We start from the raw sequence: 17,479 nt of genomic DNA on the forward strand, positions 1-17,479 counted from the left end.
TGGATCGAGCTATCGTAATCTACCTTATCCTCTAGGGGATTATTGGCATCGCCACCCCCTTGAGAGAGCCCTTACCCATCGCCTCACCCACCACGAGCACGTCGTTCTCCAGCCATACTGCCAACAGTACACTAAAGTTAGTCAACACTCCCTATCGCCTTCCCAACTCCACTCCATGAATTTATTTCTTTCAAAAACCCAAAAGACAAATTCTTGGAGCCACAACGCCCAAGGCAATCTTCCCCCAAAACCTAAAAATCCAAATACATGAAACCGCCGCAATGACACAAAAGATTCATTTTCCGGCTAAAACTGAAGCAAACTCACCTAAAACCCACATTATATATCAGAAAACCAAAGCAACAACACAAAATCGAGAAAAATCAAAACTGAGTCGGTACATGTTTATCTTCCTTGATGAAATTGTTGAAATGAACCGTGGTCGCGAACACCGGGAGGTTTCTTCAACCTCAAGGACACTCAGACAAAGAAAGACTCAAGCTTTCTAGAAAACAAAGCTCCAATCTTTTCCTATTTCTCTCTTGGTAAATTTAGCCAGAATATCAAACCAATAACCGTCTCCCTCTATCTCCTCCATTTATATAGGTTTGACGAGAGCACGGGGACTGTTAGCCTTGAAAGGACGATGGCGCCAGATCTGGCCACGTGTCAGACATTCTGACGTAACGATGGATGTGCATTGCCACCTTGGTTTTGCCCACGACACCATTATTACCCGTTATAGAATCCAGTATGCGAACTTGTTGTGCAAGAAATACAAATCACAGTGAGACACATGTTGCTAGGGTATAGAAGATATGCCAAAAGACACATGCAACCTTTCGCCAATAATCCCGATAGCGATATTGGTCTAGTCAAACTCGCCACCTCAGTCAAGACTCCTCTTAGCCGGGGACTTAGGAAACTAGGGGTAATCACTGTACAGAAGTCACATGCCAAGAATGCTTGCTTTGCACTTCCAATATTTATACCATGACAAATTCCCCACCCAAGAGAACTCTTGACTGGGGACTTGGTGGACTTGTTTGTATACATGCTTTTCAAGCATAATTATCATAAATACAAGGCTCGCTAGCCACTCAGAACAATGCCAATAGCACCCAGACATGATGCCAATACCATGCACTTGCGATATCAGGAAGCTCCAACCTTCCCACGTTGGTAATGAGGGAAACCTCACCCTCCAGACTCATTACAAATAAGGCATCGCCCTCACCATCATGAGGTAACTGTTTACTATCTCTTTTTAATTATCAACATCTTATAATGATACTAACTTAGACATCGGAGAATTGAAGACTGGCACACCCGGTCTTCCTTCTGACCTTTGTTTGTCTTATAGATTGACAAGAGACCGAAGGCGATACTAACGTACCATCATGTTATTCTGCTGGTCCTTACAATCCTGATTTTACAGAGCACCCTAAAACCCTATTCCAAAACAGAATAAGAATCTAGCATACCCCCAGTTGATCCAAACTTTTTAAATTTTACGTTGTTTTATTCTAACAAAAACCTAGAGACTTTGAAATATAAATAAGTCAACAGAGAAACTGGTTTTTGTGACCCAAAAACAGAAATCAAGCAATATCAAGTAGAAGATGACAAGCACTTCCATTCCCTCCTCATACACCAACACCTCCTCCACGTGAGCTGTCTCAGCATCATTTGTAGTCTCAGCTTCAGACACTTCAACCTTAGACGTGTCAATCTAATCAATCGTAGCATGATACTTCCATTTCTTAGGCCTTTTCGCTTTCAGTTCCTCATCAACCTCCCGAGCAGCCTTAGTCTTATTCTTATTTCCATTAGGTCGTCTCAACTTTTTCTTTCAGAGAGATAATCAACTTTCCATGTTTATGCTTCAAAGCCAATGACACATCTTCTAAAATTTGCAATTCTGGCGCAAGAAAAGTCAAGATAGTGTTTACCTGGCCTAGCAAGAATATCCATTGTCTTCCTCCAGGGCCCAATTAAAGCCTGCATATCACTAATAGATTCACCATAACATTCGAGTTCTCAACCTGTATTGAAGGCGTCACCAAAACCAAAGGCAGTGTCACCGATTTCAACAGGTTAGCAATTGGCCTTAGAGGAGGCAGGAGATGCTCAATTTTAAGAAAATTTGCAGCCTTAAGCCCTGCAAGAACCTGCTCTAAAAGAATGGAAACTCCTATAATTTTGGAGCCATGCGACGCATGATCTTCTTGTGACGCCTGAGCTTCCAACAATGCCTGACTTCCGCTACCATGCTCCACTCGATCACCACGCGGTATTAGATTGCCACTGCCTCCACTTGAAACACTGCCTTAGAAGCCCTAGACGGGACCGCCCCAGAAACCCTAGTAGGCTCCCCTGAAAAACAGAGAAAGCCCAGCCAACGTTGCTGGTGGCGGTTGGGCCTGCAGCTCTTCCTTCTCCTTTAACATCAATTTATCACAACCTATATCTTCATGTTCAAGAAATCCACACTCGATCCCTATAGAAACCCTCAACCCTCTCATAAACAAAACTCACTTTCGGCACGAGCCCGACACGATTAAAATCGGCATGGCACGGCTCGAGCAAGATTAAGGGTGGGCCGGGTTGGGTAAGGTATATTAGCCCATGGGTTGCCCGAACAGTACCAGTTATGGGCTCGACACGGCCTAAGCAAGACATAAAAATGCCATTTTTTTATCAGATCAATATAAATATTTAAAATACTATATAGCAAATACTTTCGATTTAAATTAAAGGTCCTTGACCTAAAACACCAAAATGAGGTAAAATTATCCCACTTACCCCAGCAACAAATTTTTATTCCCACTAACCCAATTTCAAGTAAAACGACAAGTTTGCCCTCAGCTTAATTAATAAACTACAGCCATGCCATCTCTCTCTCTCTCTCTCTCTCTCTCTCTCTCTCTCTCTCTCTCTCTCTCTCTCTCTCTCTCTCTCCATGACTCCGGCTTCGGAGATGACACGGTAGAGGAGGAGGAGGAGGCTACGGTACGGTAGTCAGAAGTTGGAAGGAACGATTTGGCTACATCAGAAGTTGGGGGATCCTGAAGCTCGGCCATTGATATTCCATTTTCTCTAAGGGAATGGATTATGGGCTTCTTCGTATTCGCAGTAGAAAAGCCAGGAGGGTAATCGAGGTCGAAGACAACGAGAGTAGGACGTAAGTTCTGGTGTTGTGTGAATATCTTGAAATGAATGCATAAAGTTATTAACTTCTTAAACAATTGTTGTACTACTAAAGAATTGAAGTTATTAACTTGACTTTGAATTCCAACTCCATACCCAAATCATTCCAGGCAATCCCAATCTTCAAACCAACCAAAAGTATCCCAGAATTAAATATCAATTTGTAAGTTGTAAGGGGACCCCAAAATTAAAGTTAGTAGCTATATCCCAGAATTAAAGTTAGTACTAGCTCTATGCAAAAAGAAAAGTTTTATTACCCTCCAATAGATGTCTATTAGGGGGCAAAAAATGTTTTAAATTGATGTAATCTCCTCGTATTTTTCCTTAATCAAAGTTTTATTTGTCTAATTTTATGGAGATCAGTTCCCATTCCGGCAACTGAAAGTTCTTTTAGGGGACAATAGACGTCTATTTGGGGGGGGGGGGGCAAGAAACCTCTTCGCCCCCATATGAGACCTCCAACAACCTCTTTGGGGACTTCTGGCAAAGTTTCATAAACCTCTATTGCCCCCAATAGACCTCTGTTGGGGGCAATAGAAGTCTATTGGAGGCAATAGACGTCTATTTGAGGGTAATAGACCTTTCCGGCAACCTATGAGATCTCCGACGAGGTTTTCAGAGAAATCTAATGGGTGGCGGCCGATGACCAGAGTCCGGCGATCGTTGGCCAGACTCCGACGAACTCTCCTGTGGCCTCTCTCTCTCTTTATGTAACAAAAAGGTGAGGGTAAAATAATCTAAAAAAAAAAAACATAATTGGGTATTAGGAAAGACTATTATTAAAGTCTTCATGGGTAAGGAGAATTAAAAACACTTAATAGGGTAGGTGGAAAAAAAAAATACCTAGAATTAAGGTAAATGGACAAAAACCCTTAAATTAATTTTCAATAAAGATTAAATTACAAAAATTTCCATAATTTTGTATTCGAACCCTCGACTTTGAGCTACCGAGGTTTCTATTTACCAAAAATAGGTTTTTGGTTTTCCCCTTGTTTGGGTGTCGCTGTCCTTTCTCACTCATTTCACTCCTACATATGGACTGCCTCTGCTTCTAATCACCAAAACAGAAAAAATGGGTTTCCTCAATTTCATCTTCACATTCACATTTCTGTTACTCCTTCTGTTCCTCACCTTCGTGTCTTTTCTCACATTCAAAATCTTCACCGGCAAATCCCTCAGAGACCCAAACTACCCACCTATAAAGGGCACCGTCTTCCACCAGCTCCTCTACTTCACCACACTTTATGATCACCAAACCAAAGTCGCCCGAGACACCCCCACTTTCCGGCTCATCGCGCCGGAGCACAGCGAAGTCTACACCGCCGACCCCCGAAACGTCGAGCATGTTCTCAAAACCAACTTTGCCAATTACACAAGAGGTGATTACCATGTGGGTATTATGTCTGATATCTTTGGCCAGGGAATATTTGTTGCTGATGGAGAGAAATGGAAGCAGCAGAGGAAGCTTGCCAGTTTCGAGTTTTCGACGAGAGTTCTAAAGGATTTCAGCTGTTCTGTTTTCAGAAGAAATGGTGCTAAATTGGTCAAAGTTATTTCTGAGTACTCTGTTGCAAATGGAGTTTTTGATATGCAGGTCAGTCACTTCACTTCTTGGTCATAAAAGTACAAATTTAGGTTCCTACGTCAATTTATCGATACATCAAGTAGACTAATTTGATATAAAGGTAGACTGACTCTATGCCTCTATGTACTGGTCGACTAGCTCAGCTTGATCTCCTAGTGCATGACCTTACTGCTGTATGGTCAGGTCTAACTGTAACTTTGATGTACCAATGCTTTAATGTACTGTAAAATTTCTCTTTTTAGGATGCAAATTGGTATTTACATTTTTTTTTTGCATATGTTATCACTGGATTTGTAGGATTTGCTTATGAGATGTACCTTGGATTCAATATTCAAAGTTGGGTTTGGAATAGAACTGAATTGCTTGGAGGGTTCAAGCAAAGATGGGATAGAATTTATGAAGGCATTTGATGAGTCAACTGCTTTGACCTATTGGCGATATGTTGATCCATTCTGGCAATTGAAAAGGTTTCTCAATATTGGTTGTGAGGCCACCCTTAAAAGGTATGTCAAAGTCATTCATGATTTTGTGTACCAACATATCAGGAGAAAGAGGGAATTGCTAGCTGTGACGAAAGATGGTGTAAGTTTTATATCTTTTGCATTGTCATTCTTGCTAGTTCTCTCTGGGTTTGAAAGTGAAAGCATATCGTTATAAGTTCTTCAATTGTTCTGTTTGAAGTTTCAATTTCTGAATACATTGGTTTATGAATTAATGCATCAACTTAAGATTGCCTGGTGGCTGCAGATATCTTTGTTTAAATGGTTAGTCATGCCCCATGTGTCAATATCTATATTTCAGTCCCATTTGTTTGTCTACATGATTTCCATAGTACAAATAAAGATTTATGTAGTCTTGAATTCTATTATGTTATGAAGAATGACAAGGAGGACATACTCTCGAGGTTTCTATTGGAGAGTGAGAAGAATCCAGAGGAGATGAATGATAAATATCTAAGCGACATAATTCTGAATTTTATGATTGCTGGGAAAGATACCAGTGCAAACACACTGTCATGGTTCTTCTACATGCTCTGCAAGCACCCTCTCATGCAAGAAAAAGTTGCACAGGAAGTGAGGGATGTAATTGGTAATCAGGAAGTAGACATTGATGCATTTGTGGAGAAAATAACTGATGCATCTCTTGAACAACTTCATTATCTTCATGCCACACTAACAGAGACCTTGAGGCTATACCCTGCAGTTCCTGTGGTATGTCTACTCAGATTTCCACTTCGATACTTTACATTTATTGAAGTTAAGGTCAATGCATCTAAATTTCATACAAGGCACTGTGAATAACTCAGATTGATATGTTTGTGTCTTTGGCTTTAAGGATGGGAGATGTGCAGAGAAGGATGACATTCTTCCTGATGGCTTTAGACTGAAAAAAGGAGACGGAATAAACTACATGGCATATTCCATGGGGAGAATGCCTTATATTTGGGGACAAGATGCTGAGGATTTCAGACCTGAAAGATGGCTCAACAATGGAGTTTTCCAGCCTGAATCAACTTTCAAATTTGTCACATTTCATGTCCGTATCATGCTCTTTCCTTGTCACATATCTTAATCACTGAAGCGCTCCCTAATAAATTCTCTTATGCTATTTGCAGGCAGGCCCTCGGATCTGTCTAGGAAAGGACTTTGCTTACAGACAGATGAAGATAGTAACAACGGCTCTTCTTTACTTCTTCCGCTTCAAATTGGCTGATGAAACAACAAATGTCACCTACAGAACCATGTTCACCCTTCACATCCATGGTTCTCTCCCTATGCTTGCAGTTCCAAGGACCAAGCACAAATAAAACGTACTTATATAGTTAGAATCCCGGGGTTTACAATTTGTGATAATGATAACAAATAGTTTTGTTGTTCTGTTTATGTGTTTACAAGAAGATATAGTAAACATGGTTGTATCTTGGTAGATATTGATGGTATGTATATTCGGATATAAATACAAAACTCCTACATTTCATGTTTTACATATTTCTTTTACAACAATATTTCCAGGCATTGATGGTATGTATTCTCTTTTACATAGTTTGCATCTTCTTCATAATGGTTAAATCAATGTTTAGAGTCAAATGATATGAAAATTATTGTCTAAATGCTAAGCCTTGTAGGAGAAGGATTGTAACTTAGTATGGTATTAAAGTGATTAGTCTGTGAGTGATTTTTCTTTGATGAGGTGTGATTGTCTTGATTTTGTTTAATTTGGTGAAGTCACACTAAGCACCCGCTAGGAGCATCAGCAGTGGAGATTTAAATTTTAGACTCAAATTTGGGTCCAATTTTGCTGGAATGGTGATATGATTCCATCTAAATAGTGTATTAAAAAGACTTATAATTATTTTGTTCTACAATGGTGTAGGACTCATGTTTTATACTCATATTCTAGAGTTATATTTTGTATCAAATTTAAATGAATTTTTTGTTTTTATTTTGTTCTTTATACATAGTATGATGAATTTCTTTAAGAATGGGTTAGTGTAAGGAGAAATGAAGCAAATAAATTGAAATGTTATTTTCCCTTGGTAACAAAAATGGTCAACAATAAAACTATACTGAAATTTTCTTTGGTCAGAATTTTTATTTTTATTTTTATTTATTTTTTTATTTATTTTTTTAGCTTTGGTCAGAATCTTGAAAAAAAAAATTTCATTTTGTTGAAACTTTATTAAATGTTAGTGTTGGTGCAGCTGGTTCAGAGTGCTGATCTTGACAATCATCCTCTTGGTTCTCTTCTGACTGGTTGCCTAAATCTCATGAACAACATGGGTGTGCTCATATTAGGCATATTTCAGAGACTGCAACATGACTGCAGACGCCTTGGCCAAAGATAGTATTAACCATGAGCTTGGTTTCATTACTCTTGATGACACTCCCATTCATGCTGCTCAACCTTACCTGGATGACATAGCCTTTGTGTCTAGAGCAATAAGAAGTGCTTACTCCAGTTCTTAGTCTTTTTGTTTTTCGTTTTTGGGTCTGCTAGGCCCTATTTGTAACCAAAAAATAAAAACTTTATTAAATATTATACCAAAGGAACAGAAAAGTTAAAAAATATCAATGAAATTATGAACTTTACATGAGTTTCAGCTAAGAAAAAAAAAACAAATCATGCATGAATTAATTTATACCGATTGCACCTAACTGGAATGAGATGCACGTGGGTGGAATGGTGGACCCAAACTTTATTCTGTATCCCAATTGCATTTTCCAATTCAGTTTGGGTCCTCCCTTGACTCAAATTTGAGCCAAGTTATGGGTCTCAAACTAAAAAAGTTTAAATTTTTCCAACCCATTGTAGCTGATTTCATCTAATTTTGGCCATAAATTTAATTTTTGGACCTAAAATGGGGTCCACATTGCTGATGTTGTAAGAGCATTTCTAACGGATTATTCAAAAATCTTGGGTCAAATTTGAATTTGAAGGATGACGTGTCATGGTCATTTTTGACAATTTTTTTATCTAACAAATTAGTTATATTTTAATATTATTTTATTATTTTCGTAATTTTTTTTATAACGAAAAGAAAACTATTTTTTCTCTTTCTGTTTATCTCTTCTGATCTTTGTTCTTCTTCTTCTTCGGGTTTTTTTCTTCTTCTTTGATGGGCAACAAGTCAACAACAGATGGCTTGATTTCTCAGCTTGGGTGTTGGTCTGCAGGAAAATGATTCAACTTTTCTTCTTTATCTCTTCTGATCTTCATTCTTCTTCTTCTTTGGATTTCTTTGTTCTTCTTTGATGGGCAACAAGCCAACAACAGATGGCTTGATTTCTCAGCTTGGGTGTTGATCTGCAGGAAAATGATTTGACTTTTCTTCTTTATCTCTTCTGATATTCGTTCTTCTTCTTCTTTTGGTATCTTTTTTCTTCTTTGATGGGCAACAAGCCAACAACAGATGACTTGATTTCTTAGCTTAGGATTCGACTTTTAATATTGATTTTATATGGCTTGATTTCTCTCATCAATCTTTGTTGATAGAGCAGTGGTTAATCTCTTTCTTTCATCATCAACAGATGCCCAAATTCTAAGAACATATCTGGGTAGGAAGAAAGAGAGAAGAAAAGGAAGAGGGAGAAGAAGAGATGGACTCGAGGCATTAAAAAATGAAAAGAAACAATTTGCCAAAGCTGTGAGAACTGTCAAATTTGACTGTGAGAATTGGAATGTCAAATCCACGTAGGATTTGACAGATCTGTTGGAGCATTTTCATCTTTCATGTTGAAGGAAATCGACTTATGTGTGCCTAATCAAACTAGGATTAGTTCCATGATTATAATAGGAGAGAAGGTTCTAGAATTCCTAGTCCTATTCGGAATAGTTTTCCTTGTATCATTAGAACATGTACTTTGTAATCCCTATATATAGGGCTCCTATTCTCAATAATGAAACACAAAATTCTCTCATCAATCTCTCTCAAATCTCTCATTCTAGCACGAGCCCTAACCACAACAATCAAACCCTCCACCGTGAACTTTGCTTGCACCTAGCCCGCGCTAGCCGCACCTCCGCCTCACCTACCTTGCATTCCCTTCCCCTTACAACTCCACACAACAGTTTGCTACCCCTGCAGCACCTCTCGGACAGCCACACATCCCAGCTGCACTTGCAACCCTCTCGGCCAGCCAACCAGCCCACCGGTCACACCTTCTCGGTCACATTCCATCGCTACAAGCAACTCCCAAGCTAAGCATCACCAGCCACATAAAGTTCTCCATCAATTCGACCTACATCATCCCCAAGTCCAAGATTTCAAGGTTTCAAGCTCCAAACAAACAAGTAAGTATTTAAAATTAAAGTTCCTGCTTTTTGCAATTTAAATTTCTTTTCTTTTTCTCGGGGGACTTGCAACCTCCCTTCTTCTACATCCCACCTTTCTTATAATGTGGGTTCGATTCTTTGAAAGCGGAATCGTGGGATTCACGCTATAAACCAACTAAGAGCGTTTGTAAGACTTGGGACTAAGAGCGTCGGTAAGCATCGATTTATGACCATATAAACATTATTGTTTCGGTCTAATCCAAAAATTCTTGGAAATCGATTTCTTGGTAACATAGCTCCGAAATCTTATTACTAGTTTTCGTGGAAGCATTGACTCCGAAACTAACTTGTTCTTGTTTCATCTTTCAGGATGTCAAACGTGAACAAACTCAATTTTGTTCCATTGGATTATGCAAGCAAAAGGTACCTAAAATGGGACGTTGATGTCGAGATTCACCTTATTGCCCGCGATTTATTGCATACAATCCAAGAGCTTTGTCCTTCAGAAACAGCTCCAGACCCTCAAACTGAGATCGATTATTCCAGGGCACTCGCCTTCATGAAACGTCACATGGATAATGACCTCCAGTTTAAGTTCATAAATGAGGATAGCGCTAGAAAGCTTTGGCAAGCACTTCGTGAACGTTATGGAAATGTTTGTGACTCCATCCGTCTGAATATAGAAGCAGAATGGAATGATCTTCGCTTATCTGAATTTGACACAGTCATGCAATTTTATTCGGAAGCTCTCCGCATCAGAGCAATGATGCGTCTCTGTGGAAAGACGATCATAGAAGACCAATTGATTGAGAAAACCCTCAATACCTTCCCCGTCCATGCTATGAGGTCCTCTCATTTATTTCGGACTCATATAAATGCAAGACGGATCACAAGTTTTCAACAGCTCATTGACGCTATAGCCACTGCTGAAAGACATGGCAACAAACTTGTGAACAGAGAAATTGATAGGCCTCAAGATAGCCATCAAGAGCATCATCCCATGGCTAAAGAAAGTCTTCATCGACGTCGTGATCCATACAATCGAAATGCTCAAGAAGGTAATCACTCAAGGCGACAATCACACGACCGTAGGAGGCATGTTTTTTAGGGAAGAAGGGTTGGAAACCATGGAGCCAACGTCGGCCATGGTCATCATTCTCCAACGCCACCGGTCCTAGGGACCATGCACATTGCGCCAATGCGCCTCAATCAAGGGAGAATCATCTTTATGGTGTCTATTTCTGATATGGAACGTCTGATCAATGGACCTGAATTTGTAATGTACCTAAGAAGGTAGCCGCATCATGGTGATCAAGACATCGAGTTCAAGAAGACTTTAAATCTGGAGATGTAGACAAAATGCCGCAGATTTCTATCTAGAATAGTCTTTTATTTTCCAAGAATTATGTAATGGCAATTATGCCTTAAATCAATAAAATGACTTATTGTATTAACTCTTTCTCACTAGGCTCATCCAAGCAGAGTAATTGTGATGTCTAGGAAAGACTTGAACTGAGAGAACGGTTTTAAAAGTGAGCATTGCTCCACCAAAATCTCGCCTTTCCTTACCTGGTCACAACCAAATTGGAGTTACCACACAAATTGAGTGACTACGATTCGTCTACAGTTTGATTTTTTTTTTATTAGATTTTGGTCAAGAAACTTTGATGTAATCTTTGGCTATTATTAATAAAGTCTCAATTTATTTTATTCAATGTCTTGGACATATTTTAATTTCAAACTTTATTATGTTTCAGTATGTTTCCTTGAGAGCTAAAATGCCTCGTTGATAGTGCAACTACACATACTATTCTTCAAAATAGGCAACTCTTTCTATGGATGACGCTTACTCGATCTTCTGTGACTACAATGGCTGGATCATCTCAATTGATTCATGGTAGAGGACCAGCCCAATTTATGTTGCCAAATGGCACAAATATAAATATCACCAAAGCTCTTTATGCTACTAGGGCTGGAAGAACCCTATTGAGTTTCAAAGATATAAGAGCCAATAGTTTTCATGTGGAAACACATTGTGAGAATGGACAAGAGTTTCTTTGCATCACCTCTAATGACTAAGGACATAAATGAGTCTTAGAGAAACTATTGTGTCGATCTAGTGGGTGCAATGTATGCAACCACTATTCGAATAATTGAATCCAATCATGTTATGAGAGATGATTTATGGGATTCCAACACAAATAGGCTTTGGCATGACCGTTTGGGACACCCAGGTCGTGATATGATGATCCGTATATTAAAGACTTCACACGGACATCCATTCTTTTGAACGAAAAGAAGTAAAAATAAGATTTTGGATCACAAAGGAGCCCCTGCGCTTGATGGCGCCGTCCTCCTACAAAACCTGCCATCACCGGCCGGCGCAGCCGTCCCCCTACGGCCCGAGGGTGGCTTTGACGCCACCTATGCTCATATGACTCCCATTCCTACTTCTAAAGTCCATTGTGACTTCATGGCTCAACCAAAATCCTCATTGGTTGTTTTTGAAGCCCATCGTTCGTTCTGCAAAGCCTGCTATTTAGAAAAAGTAGGATTGAGACCATCCTATGCAAATGACACTAAAGAAAATATATGACTTGATTCATAAACTCTCGCAAGCGTACGAATCGTTGTCAAGTAAGGGAAGTATTAAAACCTTGATTATCGTACCTCGGGGATTAGGTGTTGGACCTAACCGAGGTAATTGGCGCTAGAGTGACTCAAAAGCATACAATGAAAAATAAAAATAAAATAAAGTAAAATAATATTCACAAGGCACCAAGCCTCGGCAATGCTCGGCTTAGCTCACACTAAGCCTAATCAAAGCCACCAACTTGTAGCCCAAATGAGTTATGCACAATGGAAGGTAGAATTTTGCTTGGGAGTTTTGAATGGAGAATTAACTAAATTAAATGCAAACTAAAATAAAAGCAAACAACTAATTATCAAGCAAGAAATTAAATTCGGATTTCAAATTAATGGAAACATGGAAGTGTTGGGTGATTCACACTAACTCTCTTGCAAATATCGATACCAATTTCACAAATGCATGCATTTCCTATATGTGTTGAGTCCCGTATCTAGTACCGGTTAAGGCTACTAAACCAATTATCCTTTCGGTGTATCGATTATGCCGGTTAGGGCCACAATCAACTCTCTACTTTGGGCATTACGCTGGTTAAGGCCGCAATATCCAAAATTAGAGGCCTAGAGAGCAAGATAATAGAGACCCAAGCAAGCTTAGCTACAATTAAGCTACCAAGCTTAGCTACAATTAAGCTAGCTTATGGTCACCACACTTAAATCCTAGATGCAACAAGACCAATAAGTTGTCAATTTATCAATCTATTCATCACAATTGCCCACAACATAATTTCAAAGGGTGACAAAGCCTAGAAACATGCTTCTAAGGACCAATAAATTCGGATTTAAAGCATACACAATGGAAATTGCATTTATTAAAATTAAAACATCAATATTTATACAAGATGAGTTAGGGCTTCACAACCCTAACTCCCAAAATTGAACTACTCACAACCCATACAAGAATCCATCAACAAAAGTATATAAAAATTATGAAATAGATAATAAGGAAGAGAGGGGAGAGTTAGCTTGGTCATTTCTAGCTATGAGCTAGTGTGAATCAAGCAATTTCTTTACCCAACTACCCAAATTAAGGTGTAGTACTCTTGATGATGATTCTCTTGAGGCCTTGAGTGTCTAATCCCAAAAGATTGAAATTAGAGAAAAGAAGAGAAGAGGAGAGGGTGTGAGGTGATGGGTGAGAGAAAATGGGAAGGAATGAATGAATGATAAATGGAGGTGGGTGGTGGTGTGTCCTGTGGCACTATTGGAGAAAGGGGATCTGGGGTTTAGTGGAGTGTGCGGCTGTTGAGAAGAAGGAATGAAGAGGATATAGAATGGGGTGTGTGTGAATAGCTTCTCCGCTGCTGTAGGAATGTGTGTGTGTGTATATATATATATATATATATATATATATTAGGTCGTGGTCTGTGTAAGCCGAAAGAGAGAATAGAATCAGGATGGCAAAAGACATGTGGCTGGGAGAGAAATGAGATAAAACAGGGGATAGGTGGCAGTGTGTGATTGGTTAGAAGAAAAGAATTTTATTTTTTTCTTTCTCTCCTTGCTTAGCTAGCTACACAGCACGTGCATGATTGAAGGATGATGGCTGACTTTGATTGATTAATCAAAGGTTTGATTAATTAATCAAATAATTGATTAACTAAAACCAATTTTCTTCTTCTTCTTTTCTATTTTTCTTTCCTCCTTTTTCTTCCATTTTCTTCTCACTCGTCTCCATGTATTTTCAGACAGATTACCGGAAGCAATTAGATCCCACTCCTTCGATGACATTGACCACGGTTGACCAAGCTTTACTATTTCATCATTTTGTCGGAAACTCCAATTTACTCCACTTTTCTACCATTTTCTCTCGATTACTGCAATTCCGCTTATTTCCTACACAACAAATCAAATTAGATTAACTACATTATAATTGGCTCAAGTATTAGCTTATTTCTAGTGTTTTAGATACAATTATATGCATATAAATGCGTGCAATCAATATACCATTCAGCTTGGGGCTATGCAATGTTGCATTGTGCTTATTCGTCTAAGGCCCACTACCACTCAACCCTTTTCTGTGTCCCAAAAGGTGACTAGATATGAGCCTGATGTCTCATATCTACGCATATTTAGGTGTGTAGTTTATGTGCCAATTACGCAGCCACAGAGCACCAAAATGGGTCCTCAACGACGATTAGGCATTTATGTTGGATATGACTCTCCAACTATTGTCCGCTACTTAGAACCCTTGACAGGTGATCTCTTTACCGCTAGATTTGCGAATTGTCACTTTGATGAGACAGTCTTCCCATCGTTAGGGGGAGATAAGAACATTAATGTTCAACAGGAATGACAGGAATTGTCGTGGTCTGTCCCAACTTTGTCTCATCTTGATCCCCGAACCGCATAGTCCGAAATTGAAGTGCGGAGAATTCTCGATCTTCAGAATGTAGCAGAATCGATGCCTGATGCGTTTTCTGATATCGCTAAAGTGACGAGATCACATATACCTGCTGCAAACGTGCCTGAAAGGATTGATGTACCTAAAATTAGAGAACATGACGCCATCTCAAGGGCACCTGAGCATGGTGCCAACGTCCCCTCCCATGGTGACGATGTGGCTAGGCCCACGGCTCCTGCCAGGAAGCGCGGGAGGCCCAAAGATTCGATGGATTCTCGCCCAAGAAAGAAAGTGAGTTTGACACAAAATAATCCATTAATCATCGATGTAAATAATCTATCTCATAAGAATATTCCGGATTATGGTTATGTCTAAGAGACATCATTGAGGGACGCTCCAATGTTAGAACCAATTCCAGAGAATAGGGAGATCTCCATGAATTACACTAGTGTACATGAAATGATGGATAGAAATTCTATTGCTATTGATAATGCGTTTGCATATCATGTTGCGAAATGAATTATAGAATATGATGATATCGAACCTCTCTCTGTCGAAGAATGTCAACAAAGAGCGGATTGGCCTAAATGGAAAGATGCAATCCAGGCTGAATTAGATTCACTAGCAAAGAGACAGGTATTTGGGCCTATAACGCAGACACCCCCAGATATAAAGCTTGTTGTCCATAAATGGGTCTTTGTTAGAAAGCGTAATGAGAAAAATGAGGTGGTTAGATATAAAGCCCGCCTCGCAGCGCAAGGTTTTTCACAACGCCCTGAAATCGACTACGAGGAGACATATTCTCCCGTAATGGACGTTATAACGTTCCGCTACCTTGTGAGTTTGGTAGTTTCTGAAAAACTTGACATGCAGGTTATGGATGTGGTTACAGCATATATCTATGGGGATCTAGATTTAGAGATATATATGAAGGTTCCAGATGGACTTCAATTACCCAAATCAAGTGGCTGTAAACCATGGAACGCATTTTCAATAAGATTAAAACGCTCACTATATGGATTAAAACAATTCAGACAGATGTGGTATAATCGTCGAAGTGACTACTTGATTGGGAATGGATATATTAACAATGAAATATGCCCATGCGTGTTCATTAAAAGAACAAGTTCCGGATTTGCAAGTGTAGCAGTTTATGTCAATGACATGAACCTAATTGGAACTCTAGATGAGTTAAAGGAAACTGCTAAATACTTAAAATCTGAATTTGAGATGAAAGATCTTGGGAAAACACAGTTTTGCACTACTACAAAAATCGAAACACACAACTCATCACACAACAAAACAAAAATCTGTTATTGTGTGTTAACACAAACTCTATCATACAACTGTACAAATATGTTTCTGTTGTGTGAATGTAAGCAAATTGAAAACTTTTTTTTAGGAAGATATTACACAACTGAGTTTAGAACTGTCTATTATGTAAATGTGAGGCCTAGAATTGAGGGAAATGAGCACATAATTCCCTCCCAGAACGAGCTCACCAGAATGGAATTTGAACTATCACACAACAGTTTTTTTTAATCTGTTGTACAATGAAATGTTGTATGAACTTTGAGAAATCCTACTTGGTACACCTAGTGTAAGATGCACAAATTTGTACAATAGATTATCATGGTTCTGTTGTCTGAGCATGGAAGCAAGTTGCACAGCGTGGCAAAGTTTTAATTTATGAAACCTATGTAGGCATAGGCGGCAAAATTTCCCTCCCAGCCTGCTTTGTTATTATGTACTCACACAACAGTGCTTTATTTATCTGTTGTTGGAGAAACTTGATATAAATTGAAGTTTCCCACCAAACAACTTAATTGAAACCTAAATGAGGAACTCCCACCAAACCCGACGACCACTGTGACTCCTTCCAAAACAGCCCCATTTGCTCCCTCCAACCAGCAACCCATAAGCTCGAAATCAAAACCTAGCCAACCACTTACACCGTTTTGTTTCTTTTCAGCCTAGAAATCAAACCCATTTGCTGCGAATTTCTTGAAACCCTAGAAATCAAAATGGGGAGAATATTTGCTCCGGCGTATGTGGGTTTTGTTTTGGCTTCATTTTAGTCAAACCCTATATTGGATTGGTTTGGGAGTACAACATATTAAGGGTTTCGCTTTCCGCTTCCCACATGCCCAAGCGAGATATCTACCAAGTATGAGGTCGTTTTAGTCCTCTCTCAACAGATAGCCCGGACTCTTGACCAGAGTGCTCTCTCTCGTGAACCCACTCTCTCAGTCTTCTCTCGTGAACCTCTCTCTCTCTCTCTCCAACAAACAGTTTGTTTACAGAAATTGAAATGGGTTATGGGTCTGTCATTGCGAGTAATTATGATTAGATTTAGGGTTCTGCATCTGCTTAGATTGGGGATTTCTTCTGCATCTCTGTGATTGGGGCTTGTTTTACATCCCTAATTACCACTCCAAATATTCGGCTAGGAACAACACTCTGGCCTACCTCTACGGCGCCCATCGTTGACCTCAATATTTACATCTAAGACGAGCGCGAGATCGACAACCTCAGGGCCTTGTTGTTCGGCAGGGATGGCGCCATTGACTCCAGCTCTTGCTTGAAAGGCCAGTGGGGCACGTAGGTAAACATTTGTTATCTGCTAGTTGAATTGCGGTAATTTTGAATAATTTACTTTTGCAACTATGGAGGAATTGTTGTTTGTTTTTACTGTTAGTTCAATTGAGGATTGATTGGTGAAATTGAATTTTAAGTTTATTTGTAGAGATTCATTACTCAGAAGAGTGTTTATATTTGGTTTATGCAGGTTTGAATTTGGTTTATCCAAAATTTTGAAATGGAAGAGTGTTTGTATTAGGATCAGTAAAGTACGAACTCCGTCTGGAATGGTATTAAGTTAGATGCTTGAAGCTCTATTATGTAAAGCTTGACATATGATG

The 17,479-nt window shown here is 39.2% G+C and overlaps 1 protein-coding gene across 1 annotated transcript; it reads left to right on the forward strand.

Annotated features, from left to right (window-relative positions):
* Window positions 1-4,237: 4,237 nt before the first annotated feature.
* Window positions 4,238-6,798, forward strand: LOC112178521 (cytochrome P450 704C1). Its single transcript, XM_024316659.2, has 5 exons — window positions 4,238-4,804; window positions 5,093-5,377; window positions 5,674-6,006; window positions 6,131-6,331; window positions 6,411-6,798. Exons 1-5 carry the CDS (start codon window positions 4,283-4,285, stop codon window positions 6,600-6,602), a joined length of 1,533 nt encoding a protein of 510 aa, XP_024172427.1. The 5' UTR covers window positions 4,238-4,282; the 3' UTR covers window positions 6,603-6,798.
* The last annotated feature ends 10,681 nt before the right edge of the window (window positions 6,799-17,479 follow it).

Source organism: Rosa chinensis, chromosome 1 (assembly GCF_002994745.2).
Source record: "Rosa chinensis cultivar Old Blush chromosome 1, RchiOBHm-V2, whole genome shotgun sequence".
In the NCBI taxonomy this organism is placed as follows: Eukaryota; Viridiplantae; Streptophyta; class Magnoliopsida; order Rosales; family Rosaceae; genus Rosa; species Rosa chinensis.

Bases quoted from the DNA above. Each gene is read 5' to 3' on its own strand.
- LOC112178521 (XM_024316659.2), top strand. From the start codon at position 4,283: ATGGGTTTCCTCAATTTCATCTTCACATTCACATTTCTGTTACTCCTT. The intron at 5,378-5,673 runs GTAAGTTTTATA...TATGTTATGAAG, and splicing joins TAGCTGTGACGAAAGATGGT to AATGACAAGGAGGACATACT. The intron at 6,332-6,410 runs GTCCGTATCATG...TGCTATTTGCAG, and splicing joins TCAAATTTGTCACATTTCAT to GCAGGCCCTCGGATCTGTCT.